The 12024-nt window shown below is 35.6% G+C and overlaps 2 protein-coding genes across 2 annotated transcripts in view; one reads left to right on the top strand and one right to left on the bottom strand.

Moving 5' to 3' along the window:
• The window catches only part of CALN1 (calneuron 1), a 500110-nt gene that overhangs the window by 42432 nt on the left and 445654 nt on the right, over positions 1-12024 (top strand). The window lies entirely within an intron of this gene.
• LOC125091137 (transcription initiation factor IIA subunit 2-like) lies at positions 7141-7799 on the bottom strand. Its single transcript, XM_047714582.1, has one exon. The coding sequence runs from the start codon at positions 7723-7725 to the stop codon at positions 7396-7398; it is 330 nt and encodes a 109-aa protein (XP_047570538.1). The 5' UTR covers positions 7726-7799; the 3' UTR covers positions 7141-7395.

A 12024-nucleotide genomic window follows, 5' to 3' on the forward strand; every position in this document is an offset into this window, starting at 1 on the left:
ATTCCCACCCTCCTCACCGTTCTTGAATTTCAAAAAGTTTTCCAGCACAGATACTACACGTGAGTCTCTTCTTACTGACTGTGTCAGGCTGCTGTGGTCCATTTTGATCTTCATACTTACTCTTTAATCAATTTAGAAAAAACTCTTTATTTTTTTAATTCCCTCTTCTCTGTAGCTTAGGTTTACTCCTAGGGAACACATAATTCTTGGGTTGTGTCTCTATTTCTTTGCCCTACATACCTAATATATTTCCTTGTTGACATGCATAACCTTCATCCTTTCTTTCCGCATTCTTTGTTCTTCTCTTCTGATTTTTCTCCCATAGCAAAGCCTAGATTTATTTTTCAGCGAAACATCCATCCTTCGTCACCTCTAATGAGCATTTTTATTCTGCTGCCAGACATTTCCTTCCTTTCCCCACTTGTATCTCTGCCTATGCCATGGTTTTTTCCTCTCCCCATCCCAAGGTCACAAACCTCATGCCTTCCTTATCCTTTATCATGAGCCCAAGCACACGGCTTCTAAAATTTACTTGTTTCCTGAGATGTCATCTTCAGGAATAGGCTCTTTTTCTGAGCCTCCTGGGCCACATGTTCCCACATGTTACGATGTTGTCTGATAGGCTCCACGTTCGGCTTTTTCATTCTTACTGAAGCTTGGCACTTACCAATTTGCGGAATTTAACTGTCCTCATTTGGTCTGGGGCTCTGAGACCTGTGTGGGATGTTTTATTTTTCTGATTATTGGATTTCCAGACTCTTACAGAATTCGCAAAATTAACAAAAATGTGCACTGCTGTCAACTCTCCATCCATACTGCTTCTTCATATATTTTAATAACAAATATCTTACAGTACTTTTGAATATGGAGAGATAGATGTCTTTATAGTTATGCATCTATACTTATCTATCACGTATCTACCCACTTAAAGTTTGAGGAGCTGTCAGCTGGTGTCGCCCTTAATATTACCTTGATGCTAGGACATGGTAACCACCTCTCAGCTGCACAAAAACATTATACTATATATTACTATATCATTATATATTATTATATTATATTATTTACTCACCTCATTTATTCACTCTTTTTTTTTTTACCTCATTTATTCACCTCTTCTTTCTGCTTCAATTCTCTGCAAATCTTACAATGCAAGAAGCTAGGTATGCCTCCTGGTATCTGGTATAGAAGGAAAAGTAAATAAGAAATTTGTTATTGAAATGTAGTTCATGAAAATCTTTGCAGTATAGTAGATATAATTATATAGGTAAAAATCATAACAATAGCCATTTCTCTATGGAGAGCTAAGAACATTACTGAAATAAATGAGAAATGTGATGGTAGTTAATTTAGATTTCTACGTACACCTTAGGTAACCTCTAAAATATTGATTGGTCCTGTGATCACGATAACAAGAGTACCTTCCAGTCATGTGAAGAACACTTTTCACTGGTAGCATCCTATTTCTGCTCGATAGTTTTATGCACATGTTTGTGCCAGTGGCATGGTGAAATTTGGTCTGTCATTTATACCATGTCCAGAGAAAAGTCCGATAGTTACCTAGAGTTGGCAGTCAGAATTCTGCACCAATATAATGAAGGGAGTAGTGCAATTTACAAAGGGGAGTAATTTCACTGGGGTAACTGTTGTATTAAATGAGATCATTCATAGAGAGCATTTAGCCCAGTGTTTGACAGGTACCATGTGGTTAGCTAGCAGCATGGTCATTAATTGAATGTATGTTATCTAAGTTTAAACTCCTCAATAGAACCTTTGAAATCTACCTTATTATCAGAAAAATAAGAATACACCGTATTCACTAGGGTAGACTTTATCATAATAACCTAAAATCTTAGAGGCTTAATAAATAAAGTGTATGTGTCACTCCCATGAAGGCTAATACAGTTGGAGACGTGCTTCCCCCATCTGGGAGCTATGCCATGGGGAGCACGGGGCCTCCAGAGTCACATAGCAAGGGAGGAGAAAAAAGAGGAGACACACCAGCTTTTAATTGATTTTATCTCAAAGAGGTTTATATCACTTTAGCACGCATTTCATTGGCTGGAACTAGTCATCTGGCACCAATCCAGCTGTAAGGGAAAACGGGAAATAGATCATGAGTCCTAACAGAGTCTACCACAGATGAGGACATAGAAAATTCTAGTTTTTAGATGTGTTTTTGACAAGGCGTCAATAACAATTTCATGTAAATTATGTCTACCTGTTTTAGAGAGGTATTAATTCCAGTCAACTCTGTGGGATGGCAAAACTCACAAATTTGTACTAATTCGAAAGGGGGAAATGTTACAATGTTTTGTCCCATTCAGTACATGCAAGAAAGTCCTTATCTTGAAAATAGGTATTTCTAAAACAGAACTATAAGTCCCCAAATTCCCACTAAACATTGACCAATGTTGGAAGAAAATTATTTCGAAGAGGAACCAAATTATTAGTTTTCTCATCTTCCCTTCAGTCTGGAACTGGCTTTCCCTGGAGCCAGAAGTAGATGGTAGGTCTGAATCAGAACCTGTCCAACATTCTCTGAAATTGCTTGTGCCGTTCCAATACAAGCAGTGAACATATTTAATTTAAAAATGGGGTTTCGGGAGACTTCTGCTTCTGGTCAAGAAACAGCAACACGAATTGGATTTACCCTCCACCCTGAAACAATAACAAAAGAAACTGGAAAATTCATGAAACAGTGGTTTTCACAGCAGCACAATAAAAAATGAATGGGAAAACCTGGGAAACAGGAAACAAAGTGAGTCCTACAATTGCAACAACATACTGCCTGAGGAGTTTCTAGGACTCTGCTCAAGGAGGATGGCAGAGCTTCAAAGTGCGGGTGGTGAAAACTGATAAGACTTCAAGGAGAAACAGACGTATCCAAAATTATAGTTGGAGATGTTACACACACTTGACTTGAATAACACTACCATTCAACTTGATGTAATTAGAATTTGTAGAATATTCCTTCCAGTAACAGCAGAATGCTCATTCTTTTTTATGTGACTATGGAACATCTACCAAAATAGACCATATTACGAGCTATAAATAAATAACCCAAAAGAATCCAAGTCTTACGAGTTGTGTTCATGAATCACAGTGAGATTAAATTAGAAAGCAGGCAGGCAGATAGTTGGGGGAAGAAACCCGAAATATTTGGGAAATAAACAATGTACTTCTACATACGTACCCTATATGTCAAAGAACTTGAAAGAGAAGCTGGAAAGTATGTTGAACTGAATGAAAATACGAATGTATCATATCAAAATGTGTGGAATATAGATAAAGTAGTACTTAAAGGAAAACTTTTACCACTAAACATCCATATTGGAAAAGAAGAAAGGTCTCAAACCAGTAATATAACCTTCCATTTTAAGAAATTAGAAAAAGAAGAGAAAGTAAATCTAAAGCAAGGAAGGAAAGAATAAAGATCAAAAAGAAAAAAGAAAAATCAGGAAAAAAATCAATAAAATAGAAAAACAGTAGATAATATCAATGAAACCAAAAAGCTGGTTCTTTGAAAAGATTGATAAAATCAAGAAGCTGCTAGCTAGATTGATCAAGAAAAAAAAGTGAAGTCAAAAATTACCAATATCAAGAATGAGAGAGGTAGCATCGTTACAGATTCTGTAGTTTAAAGAATAAAAGTAGAATATTGTGAATAATTTTATGGCAGTAAATTTGACAGTGTAGATGAGATGCACTTATTTCTTAAAAGAAATACACACCACCAAGCCCACTCAAAAATAAATATACAGCCTGAATAGCGCTATCTCAGTCAAAAAAAAATATGTTTGTAGTTAAAAATTACCCCTCCCCACCCCCACCCCCCCGCGAAAAACCTCCAGAGCCAGATGACTTTGCAGGTAAATTCTACTAAATAAATTTAGTAAAGAAATAATGCCATTTTTACATAAATTCCTAAAAAAAAGCTGCAAAGCAGATAATACTTCTCAACTCAACGAGCATTATTCTGATTGTTTAAACTCAACCAGCATTATCCTGATTGTTTAAAAGCAGACAAAAACATTACAGGAAAACTAAATACCTTTTATGAACATAGATGTAAAAATTCTTTATAAAATTTTGACAAATAAAATACAGCATTACATAAAAAATAATACAACATAATCAAGTTGGGCAGCTTATGTAAAAGTACAAAGTTGGTTCGACACTCTAAAATCAACTATTATTTACTATAAAACAGACTGAAAGAAAAAAATCATACAATCATCTCAATAGATGCAGAGAAAGCATTTGACAAAACCCAACATCTATTCCTGATTAAAAAAAAAAAAGACTTTCAGTAAACTAGGAACAGAAGGGAACAGCCTCAATCTGGTAAAGAACATCTATAAAAAAACGTGCAGCTACCATCATCATAATGGTAGAAGACTGAATGCTTTACCCCTAAGATCAGGAACAAGAAAACTATAACCATTTTCTCGACTTCTATCTAATGTTGTACTAAGGTTCTAGCCTGTGTAATTAGAAAAATAAATAAAAGGCATCCAGATTGAAAAGGAAAAAGAAAAACTCTATTTACAGGTAACATGGTTGTTGTATTACAAATTTAGTGGCTTAAAATACCTACTTATTGTCTCACAGTGTCTGTAGGCCAAGAGTCTGGTTAGGTCTAGCTGGGTTCACTTTTTGGGGTCTCCAAAAGTTAAAATCAAAATATTCAGTGAACTACATTCTCATATGCGAGTCTGGCTAGGGAAGGCTCTGCCTCTTAGCCCCTTTAAGCTGCTGGCCAAGTTAATTTCCTTGATGCTATAGAATTCATGGCAGAGAGAGGGGAATGGGAGAGAGGGGGCAGTGGGAGGACCAAGAGAGAGAGAGACTTTACTACTTCAGACTCTGCCCTATAGATCTTTTAAAGGGATCACTTAATTAGTTCAGGCCCATCCAGGATAATCTCCTTTTTTGTTAACCTAAAAGTCAGCTTATTTGATATTTTCATTACTTTGCAACTTTGAAATTTAAATTTATCCCTTTGCCTTTGCCATATTCTATTTGTTAGAAGCACGTCACAGTTCTGCCTTTGCTACGGGGAAGGGATTACACAAAAGCATGGGTACTGGGAAGAGGAAAGGCAGGAGAGCCATTGTAGAATTTTGCCTACCATATTCACCTACGAAGAAAATCTAATGGCATTGTCAAAAGGAAATTCAGAGTTTTACTTGATGCGAATATTTTGTTGGGCAAGAAATAAATTTTAAACAGGGAGACTTCAATATTGAGAGGTAAGAAATTCAGCTCTCTGCTGTTGTAGCTCAGTTTATAAAACACGATGAGGAAGTACATGGTTTTGTAGGTTTCTAAGAAATTTATTTTCGGAGGAAAAGCACTACATAAGCTTACTTCTTTGTAGACGATCGGCTAGGAAGCTACAAGGTCACCCTAACATGAAGAAAGCTTAAGTTTTAAGGTCAGAGTCCGCATTTGGGGGAAGTCAGGACAGTGTAATGAGGCATAGCGGTGGAAGTGGATATTGTCTGGTTCCTGGTTTTAGTGGGAAAGACTTGATTGAGTCTTTGACCATCAAGTATGTTCATCTTAGCTTTTTTGTAGGTGCCCCATATCAGGTTGAGGGAGTTCTCTTATATTCCTACGTTGTTAAGAGTTTTTTTTAGTATGGGTGGAGGTTGAATTTTGTCACCTTTTTTTTCCCCTGCATGTATTTATGAGATCATTTGCGGGTTTTGTTTTATTTTTTTCTTTTGTTCTAGTAATATGGTAGATTACATTGATTGGTTTTTAATATAAGTAAACAGCAGTTGGTTATGTTTCATTGTCCTTTCTGTTTTGCCGGATTTGATTTGCTGATTTATTTAAAGGAATTTTGCATCTACATTCATGAGGGATATTGTCTGTGGTTTTCTTGCACCGTATTTTCTTTGTCTAGTTTTATTATCAGGATAATGTTGGCCTCCAAAAATGAGTTGGACAGTCTTTCCTTTTCTTCTATTTTCTGGCAGAAATTGTGTGGAACTCTTGTATTTGTTTCTTTAAAGGTTTGGTAGAATGGGATAGTGGAACCAGCTGGGTTGTTCATCACAAATTCAATTTCTCTAATAGTTATAGGACTATTCATGTTATGTGTATCTATATATTTATGTCTGTATTCTAGTCATGGGGATACTCAGGTTATCTATATCTGTATCAGGTTTCATCGGTGATTTTGAGAATTTGTTGGTCCTTCCCCCTGCCCCCAAAGATTTTTATTTATTTATTTATTTGACAGAAAGAGACACAGTGAGAGAGGGAACAGAAGCAGGGGGAGTGGGAGACGGAGAAGCAGGCTTCCTGCCAAGCAGGAGCCTGATGTGAGGCTGGATCCCAGGACCTTGGGACCATGACCTGAGCTACCCAGGCACTTCAAGCATTTGTTGGTCTTTTTAATCCAAGGTCTTGCATCTATGTTGCCCATGCTATTTCTTATTACCTTTTAAAATGTTTACTAGATCTAGAGTGACATCCTTCTTTCATTCCTGAAACAAGGATTTGGTGACCTCTCTCTTTTTTTTCTTTTTCAGTCTTACTAGGGGGTTGTCAATTTCATTATCTTCAATCAACAAGTTTCTGGTTTTATTGATTTTTTCCTATTGTTTTTGTTTTTAATTTTACTGATTCCCACTTTCTCTTTATTTTTCTGCTTTGCTTTTCTCTAAAATGCTAAAGTAGAAGTTCATATTATTGGTTGGAGACTGTTTTTCTATTCTAATATAAGTATTTATTATGACTTTTCCTGTAAGCACAGTTTCATCCTACAAATGCATTTTAAATTTTGTTTAGCTTAAATATTTCCTAATTTACTTTAGGACTTTCTTTTTGTCTCATGGATTATTTGGAAGTGTGGTGTATAATTTCCAATCCACTTAGAGATTTCCCATAATCATTTGTTACTGATTTAAGTCTAATTCTACTACAGTCCTAGATCATAGTCTGTATAATTTCAATTATTTTAACTCTACTAAGATATGCTTTATGATTCAGGATATAGTATAACTTGTTGACTGTTTCATGTATACCTACAAAGAATATATATTATGTTCTTGGATTTAGAGCACTGTAAGTGTAAATTAGATCCAATTGGTTGATGGTGGTTTTTTTTTTTTTTTTAGTTTTAAAATGAGTTTATTCAAGAATGTTCTTAGGAAGGCAACAATGTTTGTTGTTAAAAAAAAAACTTCTGTTTCTTCATGCTGAAAAAGTAATGTAAGAGGCTATAGTTATAAGCTTCTTTCTGTTGGACTTCTGGTAGTATATATAGCACAGTGTAGTCATTTCCACAATGCTAGAATAAATTTAAAAAGTCTCTTCTATGCTTCTCTTCAAAAAGTGATGAACAACAGAAGATGGCATAAAAAAGCCATTTTTTTCTATTCATTCTGTAGTATTGGAGCCAGTATTTTTACCATCACAGGCTACAATTTTCACTTTATCCACTTTAATAAGTTCTGTCACCTCTCTGAATTCAACATCATTCAATACAAAAGTCCACACATTATTGCAGAATCTGTATGTATTTAGAGAACCCCTGAAATTGACTCTGTTTCTGACCCTCTGCACCAATGCTGAGTTTATAGCTTTATCAAACTGAAGTAGAACTTGAAGGGCAAGTTGGGGGGTGATCTGTTGAGACTGTGTGAGCTCATCAAGGCTCTCCTGGAGACTGTTTCCCAAAGTTGTATTTCTGTATAATTGATATGCCATGGCTTAGGAAGAAGAAGTTGTTTTTCCTATTCAGGCTTGCATTGATGTCCTGTGGGGAAGGCGCTTCCCACCGCAGAGCAGACTCGATGGTGTTTTTTAGTTCTACATTTTTGCTGATTTCTGCTTTCAATTACAGAGAAAGAAATGTTGAAGTCTAATTATAATTGGGGGTTTTGTCTACTTTGCCTTTTCAGTTCTTCCAGTCATTGCTTTTTGTATTTTAAAGCTCTTTGTTATGTACACACACTAATTATACTTTTTGGTGAAGTCACCCATTCCAAAAAATATAATGTACTTTTCTGCCTGATAGTTTTTTCGCTCAGAAGTCTATTTGTAACCTACCTAAATCATTATATATGAAGTGAGTTTCTTGTAGACAACATGTAATTGGATCAAGATCTTTATCCATTCTGGCAATCTCTGTCTTTAATTGCACAGACTCTTTATATTTAATATAATTATTAATACATTTGCACTATGTCTATAATTTTATTGTTTGTTGTATGTTTTTATCTTTTGCTTTTCATTCCTCTGTTATCTCTCCTTTCTTCTTTTGGGTTATATAAATGCTTTTTTTAGTATTTCACACTAATTTATCCATTACTTTTTACTATATCTCTTGATACAGTATTTCTGCTTTTGCTCTAGGAATAACAATACACACATCTAGCTTTTTATAATCTAATTAGAAATCATATTTTAAATTTTGTATATTAAAAATTGATCTATTGACATACATGCTGCATAGCATAAAGTTCACAATTTTAAAGTATACAACTCAGTGGCGGATAGTATATTCACAATTTTGTACAACCATCACGACTATCTAATTCTAGAACATTTCCATCACACCAAACAGAAATCCTATACTTCCCATTTCTCTCATATCCCTGTCCCATGGCAAATACTAATCTATGTTTTGTCCATACAGATTTGCCTATTCTGGACCCCATATGTGGCCTTCTGTGTCTGATTTCTTTCACTTAATATACTGTGCCCAGGTTCAGTCATGTTGTAGGATATATCAGTACTTCATTCCTTTTATGGCTAAATAATATTCCATTTTATCCATTCATCACATTGTGGCCATTTTTTTCCAATTTTTAGCTATTATGAATAATGCTACTGGAAATATTTATGTACAAGTTTTTGTGTGTGTATGTACTTCAGTTCTTTTTGTATATCTTAAGAGTGAAATTACTAGGTTGAGTGGTAATTCTGTTTAACTTTTGAGGAACTTCCAACTTTTCTAAAGTAATTATATCATTTTTTCATTCCCACCAGCAATGTACATTCTTGCCAATGCTTATTAATTTCTTTTTTTAAAAATTTCATTACTATTGCCATCCTTGTGGGTTTTGAGCTCATTGTGGTTTTGATTTGCCTATCTCTAATGACTAATGATGTTTTAATTTGCTTATTGACCCTTTTTTGTATATCTTCTTTGGAAAAATAGCTATTTAAATTCTTTACCTATTTTAAGATGGGTTATCTTTTGTTATTGAGTTGAAAGAATTATTTACATTCCAGTATTAGACCATTATCAGATATATGACTTGCAAATATTTTCTCCCATTCTGTTGGTTATCTTTCTTTTTTTTTTCTTTTTTTTTTTTAAGATTTTACTTATTTATTTGACAGAGAGAGAGATATCACAAGTAGGCAGAGAGACAGGCAGAGAGAGAGAGAGAGGAGGAAGCAGGCTCCCTGCTGAGCAGAGAGCCCCATGTGAGGCTCCATCCCAGGACCCTGGGATCATGACCTGAGCTGAAGGCAGAGGCAGAGGCTTAACCCACTGAGCCACCCAGGCACCCGCTGTTGGTTATCTTTCTTGATAGTGTCTTTTGATTCACAAATTTTTCTAATTTTGGTGAAGTCCAACTGATCTGTTTATTTTGTTGCTTGTACTCTCTGTGTCATACTTAAGGGGCTATTGCCTAATCCAAGGTCATGAAGATTTATACCCATGTTTTCCTCTAGGAGTTTTATAGTTCTAGCCTGTACATTTTGATTTTTAATACATTTTGAGTTAATTTTTGTATGTGGTGTGAGATAGGTGTTCAAATTTCTCTTTTTGCATTATGAGTATCCAGTTGTCCCAATATTTGCTGAAAAGACTCTTCTTTCCCCCATGGAATGGTCTTGTGACCCTTGTCAAAAATCTATTGACCATAAATATATGGGTTTTATTTCTGGGCTCTCAGTTCTATTCCACTGCTGTGTATTTCTCCCCTTGTGCCTGTCCTTACCCTGTTCTGATCATTGTACTTTTGTAGTAAGCTTTGCAAGAAAGAGTGAGTCTTCCAACTTTTTCTCTTTTTCAAGATTGTTTGGCAGGAGTGCCTGGGTGGCTCAGTTGGTTAAGCATCTGCTTAATGCTTAACCAACCTTAAGTCATAACCAGTGTCATAAGCAGCACAGGTCATGATCTTAGGGTGCTGGGATTTAACCTCATGTTGGTCTCCCTGCTTAGCAGAGAATCTGTTTCTCTCTCTGCCCCTCCTCCCACTTGTGCACACTCTCTCTCTCAAATCAATAAATTAAATCTTAAAAAAAAAAAAAGATTGTTTGGCTATTCAGGTTCCCTTGAAAATCCATATGAATTTTAAGACAAGCTTTTCCATTTTTGTGAAAAGGGAGCTGAAATTTTGATATAGATTTCATTGAAATTTGGGGATTATCCTTTAGTTCTCTATATATAGTTTCCTTAACTCTTTGAACATTTTATAAACAGTTAATTTAAAGTCTTTCTGTATTAAGTCCAACATCTGGACTCCCTCAAAGACCATTTCTATTGATTGTCTTTCTCTCTGTGGACTATATGGGCAATACTTTCTTTTTTCTTTGAATGTCTTGTAATTTTTCTTAAGTACTGGACATTTTACTACTACTATTATAAAGGGATAATTTTAGAAACTAGATCCTCTTCCTAACCCCAGGATTTGTTGCTGTTTGCTTTAGTTATCGCTTTTGTTTGTTTAGTGACTTATCTGAATTAATTTTGTAAAGTCTATATACTTGGTCATGTGTAGCCACTGAAGTCTCTGTTCTGTTCATTTATAGTTAGTTAATAATTGGGTAGAGATTTCCTTAAACTCTTGGAACCAAAAACTCCCCCAGTCTTTGTAAATCAGCTCAGTTAGAGCATGTCTTTAACACTCAGTCAAAAAACCAATGACTACCATAGTCTTCACTTTCTGCTTGCATAAAGGCTGAAGGCCAACCAGAGTTGAGTACTTAGGGCCTTCCCAGGGCTTTTCTGGGCATGCCCACAGCCCTCAGAATGCATATTGTCCTCTAAGATCTCAGGAATATGTTAGAGTTTTTCAAAAGCCCTTTTCTTCCAAAGTATCTAATTTCCCAGGCTTTCCTCCCCAATTTTTTGGTGAGATTATTGTTTAGCCCATTTGTTTTCCCTTGACTCAGGCAGCCGTGACTGACATATTTGCCTCTCAATGTTTTCTACTGATGTCACCTGAGGAGTGGCATTAACACTAGGCAACCAAGTTAGGTGAGATTAAATCAAGTCTTTTGAGCCATCAGACAGATCAAAACAATGTAATTACAGGTATTTGTGAATGAGGTCCATTCTCCTATCTCTGCTACCAATGTTGGGAATGTGGACTGTCATTTCCCTTTTTTTTTTTAAAGTTTTATTTATTTTTATTTTTTAAAAGATTTTATTTATTTATTTAACAGAGAGAGAGAGAGAGAGAGAGACAGTGAGAGAGGGAACACAAGCAGGGAGAGTGGGAGAGGGAGAAGCAGACTTCTCACGGAGCAGGGAACCTGACGTGGGGCTTGATCCCTGGACCCCGGAGTCATGACCTGAGCTGAAGGCAGACACCTAACAACTGAGCCACCCAGGTGCCCCTGGACTGTTGTTTTCAAGGTATCTGGGGGAACAAAGACTGGGATAAGTTAACATACTCCAAAACTCATTGTTCTTACCAAGATTCAACTATTTTTTTCTTGAGTAAGTGGTTCTTAGGTTTCCATAAGCTTTTGGCTAATTTCCAGATATCCAAAAAAGTTAATTCTGACTTTTTTTTTTACCATTTTTTAAAAAATTACTTTTTGGGAATGAAATCTTGCCCTTTGCAAATATGTAGATGGAAATAGAAGGTATTATGTTGAGCAAAATAAATCAGAGAAAGACAAATGTATGATTTCACTCATATATGGAATTTAAAAATAAAACAGATGAACATAGGGGAAGGGATGGAAAAACAAAATGAGACAAAATCAGAAAGGGAGACAAACCATAAGAGACTCTTCACTCTAGGAAACAAACTGAAG

The sequence above is a fragment of the Lutra lutra genome, chromosome 18 (assembly GCF_902655055.1).
Source record: "Lutra lutra chromosome 18, mLutLut1.2, whole genome shotgun sequence".
In the NCBI taxonomy this organism is placed as follows: Eukaryota; Metazoa; Chordata; class Mammalia; order Carnivora; family Mustelidae; genus Lutra; species Lutra lutra.

What these genes read in the sequence shown, in the direction of transcription:
- LOC125091137 (XM_047714582.1), bottom strand. Translation starts at nt 7,725, where the DNA reads ATGGCATATCAATTATACAGAAATACAACTTTGGGAAACAGTCTCCAG.